At 40.1% G+C, this 16,963-nt stretch overlaps 1 protein-coding gene across 1 annotated transcript in view; it reads left to right on the top strand.

The window, feature by feature from the left end:
- Positions 1-16,963, top strand: part of LOC145988343 (uncharacterized) — a 487,907-nt gene that overhangs the window by 105,094 nt on the left and 365,850 nt on the right. Inside the window, exon 4 of the mRNA XM_083123209.1 lies at positions 5,378-5,412. Coding sequence (XP_082979335.1) covers positions 5,378-5,412 — 35 coding nt within the window. The remainder of the gene's footprint in view (positions 1-5,377; positions 5,413-16,963) is intronic.

A 16,963-nucleotide genomic window follows, 5' to 3' on the forward strand; every position in this document is an offset into this window, starting at 1 on the left:
AGCCTAGAGATGGCGCATTGCTTCTCTTTGATTCGTTACGACACCTAAACAAATAATTATTTCTAATTTCTTATTTAAGTGATTAGATTAAATTGATAAAGAGGCACTCCTTTTTCTGTTCTTGCACCCTTTCTCTACATTTTCGCCTTTCTTCTTATATTTCTTCTTGCTTGCTCTCTCTCGTTTCATTTTAATGCTTTTTCTCTTTTCCTCCGCTATTCTCTTTCCCTTTTTAATCGAACTCTTATTACCTACTCCATTATCATTCTTACTTTTCATCCTCTTTTCTGCCAACCTCCGTGCTGGAGTGGTTAGGACACTTGGCTAATCTCGAAGAGGAGAATGAGTAATGACGAGATTGATGAACGGACACTTACAAAGAACACCGGTGCCCAAGCCGTGATTCGAACGCAGCTTTTGGAGATGTTAAAAGCCAATATCCTTAGTAAGAACAAACTTCTGAAGTGGCATTTTAATGCTCCTTTTTTCTGTCTGCATGTTTTTATTGATGTAACACGCCGAGTTCCTGGTGGAAGTTGTCAATGGAAGCATAATTCACGCCCTGCCCTAATTCTCACCCTTGGTCAGTGGGAGGGGGGTGGTGATCTCTAGAAGCCTCAAAATCCGACTTATTGCACCGTTCATTCTGTGCTGCTTCGAGCGATAAATCTCTGCGGAATAATCGAGGCGTATTGTCTCAGCCGGAAGTTGTGCGAGGGACGCATTTCCACCCCCCCCCTCTCCCCCCGCAGCCCCGCCATTTCCACAAGGCCTGCACCTGCTGCTGTGTCGGTTCCGCTGGCTTGCGGCACACACACAAGCAAGATAATCATGAGAGAAAATTAAAGCCGGGGAGCCGAAATCTGGCTTTTCATGGAACTGTCAAAACTCCCAGAGTTTGCGAACGCAGCCGCCCCCTTCTCTCTCTAGTTCTTTCTGTATTGCAGCTTCGAACGAAAATCAATCCTCTCCTTCGCCCACCCGTTTCGGCCTTTTTTCGTTCGATGAAGCCAAAAGCACAGAAAAGTAAGGAAGAGAGAGAGAATGTAAGATGAAAGTTACTAAAGAATGAAGGAGAACAGATGAAAGAAGGGAATGACAGGGATGGAAAAAGACAGAAGTAACAAGGCAGGAAGGAAAGGTGAAATTATGATAGACAGCGGAGAAAATGAGATAGGGGTTGAGAAAAAAAAGTGAAGCGGAAAGTGATCAAGAAAAGAAATCAAGAATAAAGAGAAGAGGTAAGGAAAGATGGATTAAGTAAGAGAGGAATGGAAACAGAAAAGTAGAATTGTCTTATAGAAAAAGAGGAGCAAGGGAAACGCAAGAAAATAAAGGAGGATAGAAGGGGAAGACGTAAATGAAACGCAAATAGAAGTAAATAGAAAAATAATAAAACAAAGAGAAGTGTAAAGCACACAGAAGTAAAGTGAAAAGTGATAGAGAAACAAAGAAAGTATGAGAAAATGTTAAGGTATATAGAGAAGGGGTACACTTAGCAGCGAAAGAAAACTGGTAAAGGGAAGAAAAGGAAGGGAAACGCAAAGTAAAGAAAGTGGCAAGGGTGGTGAAAAGTGAAACACGAAGAGGTTAAAAGAACAGTGATAAGTAGGGCTAGGATTTTGATGACCTTAAAATTGCCAAAAAATGACCTTTAAAATATGCATTTATGAACTAATACATGCAAGAAAATGCCATATAAACTTAGAAAATTGACCTAAAAAATCTGAAAGATTTGTAAAACAAATTTATAAACTACCAAGAGAAATTCAAATTACAAATTAACGTTACAGTACCTATCACATGTTCATTGCGTATGGCAGTACAAGTAAGAAAGTTCACTTACTGTCATCTTTTACACTTTAAGTACTGAGTTGCAGTACACAACGAAAATCATATGCAAATTTTCAAAAGTGAATGATTGTCGGTTGTCGGACAAGAGAGCCTTGTACATGGAAAAACTTCTCTCGACTTCCACCGACACAAGAGGAGCGTACTTGAAATGAACAATATCACTTGCTGTTAAGTTACTTTCAATTCCATGGGGTGCAAATTATTTCCCTGATAAAATGTCCGATACAGAGCACAAAACTTTGTAAAGTAGGGTTGCTTTCACCGTTGCTTCATAAATTTGGTCCAGCAATCTCACACTGACTGTAGGGACTTTCCGTTGCAGTCGCTCTACCTTGCCCAGCCCATAACAAGCTTTTCCCTTTCTGCCTTCGATGTGCTTTGTCCACTCCCCTGCCATACTCAGCGTGATGCCTAGATAGGTGAAACGTTTGACCCTTTCAAGCTCGGAATCCCCATAGGTCCACCGCTCCTTTGCTGCGAAAACATAACCTTTCTTGAACGCCATTATTTTAGTTTTTCGTGTATTTACCTTCAACGTCCATGTTGTGCAATATTGTTCAAGTCTGTTCAATCCCCGCTGTAACCCCTGTACTTCGTTTGATATTAAAACGAGATCATCAGCATAGAGAAGCATTGGTATCGGTGTCCCGACCATCTCCGGTGTTTCAGCTTCTTCTTCTCCCACGAAGCTAGCAACGTCATTAATAGAAAGAATGAAAAGTAAAGGTGAAAGTATGCATCCCTGCTTGACGCCTACCGTGCTCTCGTGCTGCCCAGACACCACCACCTGCCCACATTTGACACAAAATTTGACCCCTCTGTACATATTCATTAGCGTATTAATCATTCTAGCCGAAACCCCCATGTCCCCTAACTTCCCCCATAGCATTTGCCTATTGATAGAGTCAAACGCCTTTTCGAAGTCAACAAAACAGCAATATAATTTTCCCCTTTTCTCGTTTAACTTGCTTTGGATCAGTGTGTTCAGGACAAAAACATTATCTACAGTGCTATAATTGGACCTAAAACCAGCCTGCAGGGGGGTCAGTTTATCAAAAATATCGGCCCATTTTCTCAATCTGTTGTATAGGATACTACAATATACTTTCCCTAACACGGGCAGGAGAGAAATACCTCTGTAATTATTAGTGTCATTTACATCCCCTTTCCCCTTGTATAGAGGACAAATAACGCTCGTTTTCCATATTTTGGGGAAGGTTCTACTATTGAATATGTTGTTGAGCAGAGACCTTCGAACACAGTCGTTCAGAACTGCGGTGAGGACAATGAGACGAGTCGGGAACCTCTCTCCTTCAAAAGGTTACATTTGCATGTAAAATGCCCCTTCTTTCACCAAAATGTAGAAAAATGCATAATATGACTTCTAAAACACCGAAAAATGACTTAAACGGTTTAAAAAGTTTAAAAAATGACCTTTGCTCAAAAAAGTGTCAAAAATGCAAGAAAACAAAGGCATCCCAATTAATTCACTTAAGTGTAAAACACTTTCCTATCTACTTATGCAATGTTTCAAGCCTTACCAAAAAAAAGATGCATTTGCATCAAATTCCTAGCCCTAGTGATAAGGGAAAGAGAGGAGAGGAAAGAGAAGCACATGAATTTAAAGAGTGTTAAAGGATGGAGAGAAAATCTAAATAGAAAATCAATGAGAATAGCATTAGAAATGAGCAAGAGGGGAGAGAAATACAATTGTTAAGAAATAAGTGGTATTGGCAAGAGGGAGGAAAGGAATTCATACAAGGGAAAGTGAAAAATAAAGATAATGGAAAGCAAAGACTCAAAAGTAAAGAAAAATGGTAAAAAAAAGATAGGAAGAAAATTGAGCAGGAAACAGTGAAAGGACAGTGCATAAGAGAGATGAGGAAAGAAAGATAGAGCTTAATGAAAAAGAAGAAGGGAATAGAGAAATATAGAGAAGAGATTCTAGAAAAATATCATTACGTAATATTGTTACATACTGCGAGTTGTGCTTCGGAACTAGTTCCTGAATATTAACCGTGTTGGTCCATTCCCCTCCGCTAGTGCTATACAGAACGTACCCGGAAAATCAAGATTTATCATTATCCTCGTAACAACATAATTTCCATCATCCCTAGCACAGCGATTTTCATTAAACTTTAATGCATGAAAAATTAGACATACCGAGATGCAATTTTAAACAAGTGGAACGTCATATTGTTATTTCGTCTGTAGAGTACATGGAAAATGGAATAAGCTACTCGCTCCTCCTAATAAATAATGTAAACTCTCTCATTTCCTGGTTTGCTACCGTCTTTCACTATTGTTGGTGGTGCCAGAGTAGCCAATGTCAGAGATGCAACAATGACGAGCAAAGTATGGGACACGTCATGATGTCTCCCATGGGGCCATGGGGGTTCCTCGAAGTTTTTAAATGATAAAAAGAAGGCGAATGACACTTTGAGATATTTCTCTTAATTCCAAGTAAAGGTTACAGGAAAACGTTAGGGCCATCTTATTGTAATATTGTCCAGAAACCAGTTTCAGGAACTTTTCTATCCTCAATGATTTCCCATCTACACTTTTAGAAACTCACGAAGAGTTCCTGCCAGCCTCCGTGGCCAAGTGGTTAGCACAGTGCGCTACCACGCCAGGTTCTAATCTCGGCCTGGGCGTGGATGTTTGTGAGTGTCCGCTCGTCAATTTCATCATGTCATCACTCATCTCCATCTTCGCAAATTAGCCAAAAGTGGCACAAAAAGCGAAGTAAGAATAAAGCAAAACAAAATCTGCTCACTAAGTGGGGAATTGAAACAGAAAATACGTAGACACAAAACCAAACATTCTAGACGCATTTTGCGGATTGGGACTAAATGTGAGAACATTGTGAACCGCACATATATTTATGTTCTACATTTCGATGCATAAAATATGGTCTAGGCTTCAGATTCCGTCATGAAGTTTCTCGCAATAATGTATTTACTTTTGAAAATGTCCTAATCAAGGTTAATAAAGCTTTACACCTACCTGAATTTATCGTCAGAATAGCCGCATTGATGCAATCCAAGTGTCATTTGCATCCTATCTCGCAACCTGATATTATTTCTCTGCTCCTGCATAGGCAGGCGGTCAGCGCTCTCGCCTTAGGTGTAAACTGCACCGGGTTCGATTCCATGTGGAAGTCCCAAAATATCGGTGTTGAATTGCATCTTTAGGGCAGTTGGAGAGTTACATAAAGAGAACTGACGCCGGTCTTGATAGTGGGACAAGAGCGGCGATTGGATTCAATGAGCTGACCACGCGTCGTCACCCAATAAAAAAGCCGCTTGGTAGGCTCTATCTAAGAGGGCTTTTGTGGCATGGATTGAGTTGGTATAACTTTTGCCAAAAGTAGCGAGAAACATGAAATATTTTTCTGTCACCTTTGCATACTCATACATAGCTATCAAATTCTAGTACACGTAGTATATGAATGTCGATTAGTAATCTTGTTACTGTAATAGAAAAGAATGTAATAATCAAGACTGTCTGTATATAATTTTAGAGCTTGGAATCAACACGGATCACATTCTGCAAAAGGTAAGTGTGATCTTCTATTTTCTTATTTCTTGTGAACGCGTTGTTTATATTTCTTTGATGTTAACATATTATCTCCAAAGACAATTAAATGAAATGTTACTGCCTCAAGTGGCTCATGTAACGAAGGAAGCTTGTACTACTTCTGCTACTTGTACTACCGCAATAATAATACTACTATAATTTATATTTTTAACACGGGTGTTGCCTTTTAAATACTGGTCCCTAATTGTTTGCTTCCGCTATTTTACCTGTGTGGAAATTGTCTCGGTCAGCGAGATCTGTTACCTTTGAAACGCTAGCACCTGATTTTCAACTTCCGCTGTTTTACCTGTGTGGAAATTATCTCGGTCAGTTATGCTGCAACGACATCTGTTGTTTTTTAAACATTGGTGTCTGATTTTTCACTTCCGCTGTTTTACCTGTGTGGAAATTGGTCAGTAATACAGGAACGACTTTAAAACACTTTCGTTGTTATACCTCTGTAGAAATTGTATCGGTCAGAGTTACCGCAACGAGATCTTTTGCCTTTAAGAGACTAGCGCCTGATTTTTGGCTTCTATTGTTTTACTTGTGTGGAAATTGTGTCAGTCAGCGATACAGCAAGTAGATCTCTTGCCTTTGAAACATTGACGTACGATTTTTCACATCCATTGTTTTACCTATGCAGAAATTGTCTCCATTAGTTGTACCACAATGAGATCTGTTGCCTTTGTAGCAGTGGCGCCTGATTTTTGGCTTCCATTGTCTTACCTTTGTGGAAACTGTGCCAGTCAGCGATACAGCAAGTAGATCTCTTGCCTTTGAAACATTGACGTACGATTTTTCACATCCATTGTTTTACCTATGCAGAAATTGTCTCCATTAGTTGTACCACAATGAGATCTGTTGCCTTTGTAGCAGTGGCGCCTGATTTTTGGCTTCCATTGTCTTACCTTTGTGGAAACTGTGCCAGTCAGCGATACAGCAAGTAGATCTCTTGCCTTTGAAACATTGACGTACGATTTTTCACATCCATTGTTTTACCTATGCAGAAATTGTCTCCATTAGTTGTACCACAATGAGATCTGTTGCCTTTGTAGCAGTGGCGCCTGATTTTTGGCTTCCATTGTCTTACCTTTGTGGAAACTGTGCCAGTCAGCGATACAGCAAGTAGATCTCTTGCCTTTGAAACATTGACGTACGATTTTTCACATCCATTGTTTTACCTATGCAGAAATTGTCTCCATTAGTTGTACCACAATGAGATCTGTTGCCTTTGTAGCAGTGGCGCCTGATTTTTGGCTTCCATTGTCTTACCTTTGTGGAAACTGTGCCAGTCAGCGATACAGCAAGTAGATCTCTTGCCTTTGAAACATTGACGTACGATTTTTCACATCCATTGTTTTACCTATGCAGAAATTGTCTCCATTAGTTGTACCACAATGAGATCTGTTGCCTTTGTAGCAGTGGCGCCTGATTTTTGGCTTCCATTGTCTTACCTTTGTGGAAACTGTGCCAGTCAGCGATACAGCAAGTAGATCTCTTGCCTTTGAAACATTGACGTACGATTTTTCACATCCATTGTTTTACCTATGCAGAAATTGTCTCCATTAGTTGTACCACAATGAGATCTGTTACCTTTGTAGCAGTGGCGCCTGATTTTTGGCTTCCATTGTCTTACCTTTGTGGAAACTGTGCCAGTCAGCGATACAGCAAGTAGATCTCTTGCCTTTGAAACATTGACGTACGATTTTTCACATCCATTGTTTTACCTATGCAGAAATTGTCTCCATTAGTTGTACCACAATGAGATCTGGTGCCTTTGAAGCAGTGGCGCCTGATTTTTCGCTTCCATTGTCTTACCTGTGTGGAAATTGTGTCAGTCAGCGATACAGGAAGTAGATATCTTGTCTTTGAAACATTAGCGCCTGATTTTTCGTTTCCATTGTTTTACCTGTGCAGCAGTTGTCTCGGTCAGTGATATCGCAATGAGATCTGCTGCCTTTGAAACATTAACGCCTGATATTTCGTTCCCATTGTTTTACCTGTGTGGAAATTCTCTCGGTCAGTGATGCCGCAACAGGATCTGCTCGCTTTTGAAACAGAAAATGAATGAATGAAACGAATAAGTTAAACTAAAAGTGCAATGGGTAAGTTCCAGAAATCCATAGCGTTCATCGCGTCTCAACTGCTCAGACAATTACGAAGACCTGCTAATATTTCAATCCCGCTACTGCTGCAACTAGAACGGCAGGGGAAAAAAACACGCTGAAAATGAGACGAGAAAAGAAGGTGAGAGTGGAATGGGGGAGGTAATAGAAGAGGAGGTGAAAATTGAAAATAGTAATTTCAGGCAGAATTTTTCCCCATTTGCGAAAGAAAAAGACGATAGGAAGGGATGAAGGAAGAAAGTCCTTTCCTTGACTTGTTAATGTAAAGTAATTATTAACTACTGAAAGGGCAATTATACGTTAACAAAGGTGGGAGGGGGCCGCTTTCAAGGTGGAAATAAAGTAAGGAAAAAAAGAGAAGCGCAACGTGAAGAGTAAGGGGTGAAAAGTATAAAATTATATGCAGAAGAAAGAGGCAAATCATTAAAGACAGGAACGGCGGAAGATTAAGGACGTAAATTAGATTTATTTCGAGCTTATCCCTGGAGACTCTTAGCTGGAAACAAGAGGAGATTATAGGTTCAAGAAATCTGGCAGGAAAACTTGAAAACGCCATAATTAGCGAAGGGAATAGGAGCTCAGGGGGCGGGGGAAGTACAAGGAAGTGAGTGAGGAGGTGTCCGGACAAGTAGCGCAGTTTCAAGTTACACACGCTTCTGTCCGTGTCTTTTTTTTTGTTTTTTACAACAGCTGAATGGTTAATCGCGAAAATTATCAATGGGGATTGATTGATTATTTAATGATTACAGTTGGTGGACCAGCACTGCGGCTATGTGCATCCTTCTCTTAACGCATAAGATAGTGAATGAAGTGTACAGACACATTGACTTCAACCGATACTATGGACTCCTTATCAGTGACGTGCACTGAGGAGTAGCTAGTCTAGCAGAGATAGATCAATCAATCTCACATCTCTAATTATTTTCAAGTCACAATATTTATGGTCTTGTTAAAGCCACAGTTCATATGCAACACTTTCTTTTTCACGCGCTTCTCGTCCCTCTGTGTGATCCGCAGACAAAAATGACTTAGCTCGCTCTTCTTCCGCCTTAGCAGTTCCAGGTAGAAACGGGTTTCCGAAGGAAAAGGGAAGATTTCTGCCTCTACCTCCCTTGCCCCCTCGCCCCCGCTGCAATTGTTGAAAGCCCGTGTTTCAGGTCCCCCAGTCTATCTCCTATAGGACAGATAGGGGATTGGTTTCCATTCGATTCCTTTGTAAATCCTCTAAAGAACTCAAGGGAAAATTTTCTGCAGTACTTATGTTCTATGTATTTACACAACATTTTACACATTGCACAATATGACAATATGTATGTATAATATGGGATGTAGTTTTATTATTTATGAAATGGGAACGTGTTATGTGCAGACAATAATGTTTTGCTTTATTTATTTATTTTATTTTTTCAAATATGGAATATATAATGATTAAATTACAAATATTGGCCCAGTCTCGCTTGCTCTCGTTTTAGTAGTGTTTTTTTCAAATATACTAATCTCTTGGCCTCCGACGGATGTATTTATTTCGGCAAGAGATCGCACATTCATATTGTTGTTGGTTTGGTTTATTTTATTTCGCTTTTCTGCCACATTTAGTTATCGCGAAAATGAGGATGATGTGATGAAATTAATGAAGGGACCTCGAACAATCCAGGCCGGGATTCGAACCCGTGATGAGCGTGCATTCTTGTTCCTGTATTGTACTCTGCAGTGAATAATGAAATAATTTGAAATGAAAAATGTATCTCAGAACTCAAAAAGCCAAATGAATATTATTGAAGAAACTACAAAAAAGTGTGTTTTGTTACCTGTTTTGTTTCTGTGCATAAAGTGGACTTAAAACACAAAATCAACCAACCGTGGGGGAGTGGTTATCACAGTGCGCTACGACACCAGGAGTTCCGGGTTCGAAGCCCGACCTGGGCATGGGTGTTCTTTGTGTTTGTCCCTTCATTAATTTATCGTATCAACTTCGCAATTAAGCAAATGTGACAAAAAAGCGACGCTAAGTAACAAAAATCAAGTCAAATCATTGATTGATTGCTTGATTTGGTTTATTTTAATTCTCTTTTCCGCCACTTTTGGCTAATCGCGAAAATAATACAATATAATTGATGAAGGGACACACTCAAAGAATAATCATGGCCAAGCCGAGATTCGAACCCAGGATCTCTCGCTTTGTAGTCAAATCAAATCATTTTTATTTTTAAATGGGGGTGAGGGTTACGTGTACTTTTTTTAGTACTCATTCATCATTTTGCAATCTTTTCCTGTTATTGACGTTCTATTTTTAGGAATACTGGGCCCTAAAGGGAATACTGAACCACACCAACCCCCCTTGAGCACGCCACTGATTGCTACCCCAAGTGTCGACGTCACCGCACGTCACTGCTCCTTATCAATAACATGGTGAACCACTGATATCACTAGGCCAGTGAAAGTAGCTGAGACTGCAAATTGGTACTCGGACAAGAGATAGGGCACCACCACACACTGCAAGAACATCAGGATGTGAGTCCACATCTCTCTTGCCTACAAGAATGCAGAATCCACGATATGAGTGTATAATGATGTCATAGACTCTACAACTAGGAACGCTTCATTTTAGCGGCATTTTTATCTCTCTAAAGTGCAAAATTGGATGAAATCGCGTTATTTCGCTAATTTACATGTATTGATTGTCCACTCTTATCTTGGGGCCTCCCAGATTGCGCAGTGGTAGCGTCGTCACCTTGTAATCAAGGGGTCTCTACAAGAATGCAGAATCCACGATATGAGTGTATAATGATGTCATAGACTCTACAACTAGGAACGCTTCATTTTAGCGGCATTTTTATCTCTCTAAAGTGCAAAATTGGATGAAATCGCGTTATTTCGCTAATTTACATGTATTGATTGTCCACTCTTATCTTGGGGCCTCCCAGATTGCGCAGTGGTAGCGTCGTCACCTTGTAATCAAGGGGTCCCGGGTTGGATACCCGGTGGAGGCACATAGTGGTTCGGATCCCACTTTAAACTGTAGGTCCAGTCTCGATTAGCCTTACTGTGCATAAAGTGGACTTTAAACACCAAATAAATCAATCAATCAAAATCCACTATTGTCTCGGGGATCTGTGGAGCAAGACCGCGCATAACGGTTGAGAAAGGGAATAAGCGAATGGGCCGAGCTGCAAGCGACTGGTAGCTGCAGCCGCGTTTTCCCCTCCACTTTCCCTCACACATTCACTGGCCGAGCCCTCTTGAGTCAATACTTGAGCAAAAACTTGTTTTCGTTCCAGGGGCCCCACGTTCGAATCCCGTCCTGGATATGGATGTTTGTGAGTGTCTATTCAATTTCATCATATCAACACTCATCCCCATCTTTGCAACTAGCCAAAAGTGGCACAAAAGCGAAGTAAAATAAAGCAAATCAATCAATCGACTTGTTTTCGTTCTCTAGCTCCAGATATTCCCGAGAGACGTTTGCGAGAAATCTGTCTCTAGATAAATGTATAGAACAATAGAGTTCCTATCACGGCACGAAATTAAATTCCCGAGGTCAAATGGAGAAAACCTCAGGTTTTTCATCTCCCACTCAAGTGTTACAAAGCTCCATTTCTCTCCTCTGCATACATTCTTCCTGCTTCTCTCTCCTTGTTCGTAGTGACGGTTAACTTAGTTGTAACATGAAGCCACGTTATACCAGTAAATCCAATTTGGACCTGTGTAAAATGAGAAATCCAATAATATCGAAGCAACAGGAACCTGCATCTCTAGGCATTTCTTGTTTCTCGAACAAGGATGCCGTGTATATATATATATTAAAAAAAAAGGAGAGAGAGACAAAGCTCGCCGACAAAGAAACACATACAAAGATTTAACCGCTGGAAGCATTTGTAGTGGAGCGCTTCCCGTCGGTTTCGATTTCGATTGGTCCAATTTCTCTCGGTTACTACTCAGACCCCCCGTGGGGTCTGCGTGGGGAGTGGGGTGAGCTTATGTAGCCTAGCTACTGAGGGAATGTTGTGTGACGTGGTTCACAGTGGCGTGGTTGTTGAACGCCGGCTTCCACTGGAGCGGATTGTTTGCCTACGATAACGAAGACCCAGGATCCTTTTCATTCGCTCAGCGGGGCTCGGGCTTTTGATTAAACTGCAAACAAAATGCTTCGTCAGAATCGCTCACCGCAGTCGGTTGTGCGATACCCACCCGCCAGTTGGGTTTCGAGCGATGCGATGTGGCTATTCTTAGCACCGGGGTGGCAATAAAATCGCGATCCCAGCGTTAGACATTTGTCTAGCGTTTACACGGATCTTAACAACCCCCCAACGGGAGAAAATCGGTTTAATTAATCTCCAAATGTTCACACCTTGCGCTCTGGTAGCGAGTCAAATGAGAACAATCCTAGACATATCCAACGACAATGTTATCGGAAACCAGCAAGTACGAAAAAGGAACGAATTGTGCTATTTATTTCTGACAAAATGTTGTTCATATCTTTGGTTCTTAAGTAAACTGCTACTTCTCTTTCTTTTATCTGAAGTTGCGAAGATTTTTTTACTCTGAATTCAAAGCTACCTTTCCTCTACTCTGCAGCAACGAACATTTTCCTTTCTTCAGAAGTTTTGGTTTAATCCTCACTCTAATCTGTTTTCTTCTGAGGTTAAGAATTTCTTCAGGAACTATGAGATATCCTTCTGTTTTTTCTTTGCCAATATTACTTTCTTAAGCAGCTACGAGCTACGAGATTTTCTTGTCACCATTCTTAACTAATCATACATCCTTCAGCAGCAACGAGATTTCCTTCTTAACATCTTCTTTACTTTCTTTGCCATTCTTTTTTCAGTAGTCACGAGATTATTTTTTCTCAGTTCCTCCCCAATCGCACTTTCTTCAGGAGCTACGAAATGTTCTTCTCTCCATTCTATACTTATATCTTCTCTCAGTTCCTTGACAATCATACTTTCAAGTACCTACTTTTGGCAAAGTATTGTTCATTCTGCAGTGAGAAGAAATTATTTTCTCTGCCTTTCGATTGCATTCTTTCTTTCTGCAGACACTAAGGTTCCTGTTGTTCGTTTCTCGGCCATCTTCTTTCTCATTCTGCTCAATCGTAATTTATTCTGCAGTTATGAATAAATTTATATTTTTCTGTTAACTGAATCTCGCGTCTACTTCTTGCAGTTAAGAGGAGTTTCCATTTTAGAGGTTCCGATATTTATTCCTGCAGTATTGCATTTGCTATTGCAGTGTTTATGTTCTTCTTTCTAGGCAAATGTTCTTTACTCTGAAGTTAAGAAGAGTATTTGTTTGCTATTTCTGGGCCATTGCACCTCATTCTGAAGCAGATGAGTTTTTTTTGTTTTCTGTGCTGATTCTTTACTCTCAGTTCCTTGCCAATCATACTATCTTCAGTAGCCACGAGATTCTCTCTTCTCAGTTCCTTGCCAATCGTACCTTTTTCAGGAGCTACGAAATTTTCTTCTCGCCATTCTATACTTTCTTTTGCAACTGCGAGATTGTTTTCTCTCAGTTTCTTGACAATAGTACTTTCATCATCAGCTGTGAGAGTTCCCTTCTCACTTTTCCCTGCCAATCATAATTTCATTTGCAATTGTGAGATTCCTCTCTTTCCTGGATTATCAATGTTTCTATACAGTTGTTTTCGTTGTTTTTATTTGCAAATTGTTCCGCGTTATTAATAAGTAATATTGAAGCGACTAACAGGATCCATCTGTACGGATGTAGGCGAAGTGTTGGAGGTATTAAGCTGTGAAATGAATTTGATGTACTTTTGACTCAACATTGCCAAGATAGAGATGTTATAGGATTGTTAAAAAACGACCAATTACGTAACTTCTTGTAGCCTGCTTTAATTGCTTCAAGTATGCTGCGAGAGTCCAGAAGTTTCATAATAGATACTCGACAAACGTTTCGACAGAATGAAACATGAAGAACACTTCTTTTTGGATCGTAGAAAAAAATGTTGAACGTCATTTTTCTTTCACCCTTTTTTTTGGGTCGTTCAGTAAAGGGCGTTAAAAAATTGCAAAAATCAAAATTACTCTCAAGTGAACGAAGGAGAGGAAAGGATGAGGAAGAGAGTAACAAATGTCCCTTCTCCTTTGTCTCTGCCCTCGATTCTTGATGGAAGTTGAAGAAAACGTAATGGGAACATAAATCCTTGTCAGTTAATTTACTTTGTATCAGCAGGGGAGAAAGGATAGAGGAGCGGGCAAAAAAATTAACGAACGAAAAAGAGAGGACGGAAAAAGAAGAAAACTGGAGAAGCTATCGAAAGAAATTCCGAAGTTCCAATCACCTAAACTGGAAATTTCTCCCTCTCAGAACTTTTCCTTTGCAAGGTTGTGTGCTTTCGGGAGCATTATGGAAGCGGTCCCACTGAATAATTTAGAGGGGGAATTTTTCCTTCGTTCAGGTTCATGAAAGCGGTGTTTTCTTTTCTCATAACCTTTCTAACCACCTTTTTTGTCTCTTAAAGTAGTTGTGAGGGAATCATTCATTCGCGCTGTTCCTCTTTTAAAGACATCGGCTTCTGCATCGCAAGTTTTGTAAAATTGGGCGGTATTAAAGCTGGTGGAAATATTTTCAGGCGGTGTCTGCTTTGTCCTCTTCTGTTCTTATCCTTCCTTCTTTCGTATTCTTTCCATCTATTTATCAATTTTACAATTTTATTTTCCCCTCTTACTCTCTTTCCCTAGTTAACACTTTTTACAATCTTGCTATCTTCTTCCTGTTTCCCTATTTAACACTTTTATAATATTGATTTATCATCTTTGTCACTATGATACCCTATTTAACACGTTTACAATTTTGTTTTCTCCTCTTTCTTATTCTGTTTCCCTTAACACTTTTACAATCCTGATTTCTCTTTCTTCTTACTCTGTTCCTGTATTCCCTGTTTCTTTCTATCTTTTCTTCCTCTGTTTTCCTGCTTCTTTCAATATTTTATTCTGCTCGCCTTTCTCTTCTTCCTGTTATTCTATGTCCTTCATTCTTTCTATTTCTCTGTTTCCATTAATCTTTCGCTCTCAGTATATTTCCCTTCTTCTCACTGCATTTTCTTTTCCCCTCTACCGTGGATTTCAAGCTCTCTGCTTCTGTTTTCCTCTGTTTCTATCAATCTATATTTCTCAGTCCGTATCGTTTTCTTTATTTTTCATCTTTCGTGTTAATTTCATATGTCTAGTTCTCTCTCTCTCCTCCTCTATTTATTTCATTTTCCTTTTTCTTTCTGTATGTTATACATGTTCTATTCTAAATGATCCTGAGACGTTTGCAAGGTTGGCTAGGAGAGTGTGCTCAGACCAACTGCGGCGCCAGGATTAATCATCTAGGGCCACTGAGTGGGTGCGGAAAGAAATTTAGGGGGTGCGATGTTCAAAATAAGGGACACATTAGATTTAGCATAGTGCTGGAGCAAAAATAGAAAAAGCGGGGCGCAACTGCTACCCTAATCGCAGCCACTGATTAACATAAATTACTGACTGCAATGTAATAGAAAGTAGCTGAATTTTTGGCTCCAGTGAGAGGAAGAACAAGTAGGCCGAAAATAAACCGTTTATCAACAATGCAATAAAGAACAAGGAAAAAACATAACTCACATTAAGTTATAGGCAATTATCGAAAACCACAAACAGATCACTTGAAGAAACAAAAGAAGAAAAATTCATAACAACAATGCTGACGAGAGGAAAAAAAACTGCCACTGATCTTCATAGAGGCTGCCGTCAGTACAGAAAAGTATGTATATCGGCATCTCTGTCAGTGCTTGTCTGTGGCATACAATAATAACGGTCTTACTTCAGTATCTAACATTCGGTGGTCAATATGACGACATGACATAATAAGGTTTGTGTTTTCAGTTGAACGTAGGAGGTGCTGAAAGGGGTGCGGAAGAAGAGCCCATCCTTTCCCACACACTGGCGACAGCCCTGATTATCAACTTTCATTTTTAGTATTATATCGTTTCACCTTGTTTACTGATGTTTACTTATACTTAAACCAATATCTATTAAATGTTTGGCGTGAAGTTATGGGGCTATGTGTTTGATTCCCGATGGAGCTACATTGCACAGTGGCATGGGTCCCATAAGTTTAGTCCTGATGAGCCTATCTGAGCTTAAAATTTGTCAAGCGGACTCTTCAATGGAAGAGAAGCCGCTCCGAGAATATTTTTTTCTCTCTCATGGACGTTGATAGACGAGGACGGTTCTAGAAGCTTCTAGTGACGTAACACACCGATGCACTTTAAAACATTACTTTCATCACAAATTAAACAAATATTTTGTAATGTGATCAGAGTTTTATATGAGGGGGGGTCCAATACAAAACTTAATTCGTTTTTTTAGATTTTTCTTGTACATTTTTGCACGTAAGGTTGCACAAATTTGCTATTTTGAACATGGAATCCATACCTGGATAGTTCTGGGAAAATTGTCTTTGGGTTGTTCGTACGATATACTTTCTACTATGAGACCTATGCACCCTTCTACCTGCAATGTCACTGTTAGATTGTCTTCTCCATTCATAATGTTCCTTAGCCGCTATTCTTGCGTTAAAGAGGTAAAGGAAATTTACTTGGGGAAAAAATTCTGTAAATTTGAAGCTTCTAAAGGCCATGAAATTCTGCGCTTATCTGGTGCAATTGCCTATTGTGCCTCCGTCTCTAAAACGACAGAATGAGGTTTTGCAGTTCATGTGACTTGTGCTGCAGTCTGGTGGATGTTTTGTAAACAGTTGATATCTCATCTAAATTTAAGCTGTAATTTTTGTTGGACTTTTTCAAGTTTTCATTCGACACACCCTTGCAGCATATAAGCATGATTTTTGTAGAAGTGTTCAGCTTAAAATAATGTTTGCAAATGCCAATTTTGAAAACAAATAAGAACAAAAGTGAATACAATAAAACCAATTTCTACCTATAGGTATTCCCAGCACCTAAGAAAAAGAACGAACACTTAGCGCCATTTCCGTGAGGGATAAGCTACCGATAAGAAACGGGGAGGTTGACCATTCGTCTACTGCTATCTCTGGCGACACACATATCTCAGGAGAGAAAGGCCGTATCTCTTCCAGACTCTCCTCACTATTTCTTCCAGGACTCTTACAGGTCCCTCTGACCAGATTAAGTCTGGAATCACGACTCCAGACGGAAAGGGAAGGGCGAGGACGGACACTAAAAGTTTCCCGCCTCTCCCGCCCAGTAAATTTGATGCTGAGGGGATGTCTTCGGTCCGGGATCGCTTTTCAATAACGCGCTGCCCGGATGCGAGATAACTGAGATTCATCTTGCCGTCTGACATTTACGATAACGTCTGATGCCGTTAAAGGTGTTATCCGCGTTCGACATCCACCAACGGACTCTTGGCCCTCTTCGGGCATTGCCCAAGCGATCGGGC

This window comes from Lepisma saccharinum, chromosome 5 (assembly GCF_977018435.1).
Source record: "Lepisma saccharinum chromosome 5, izLepSacc3.1, whole genome shotgun sequence".
NCBI classification, from domain to species: domain Eukaryota; kingdom Metazoa; phylum Arthropoda; class Insecta; order Zygentoma; family Lepismatidae; genus Lepisma; species Lepisma saccharinum.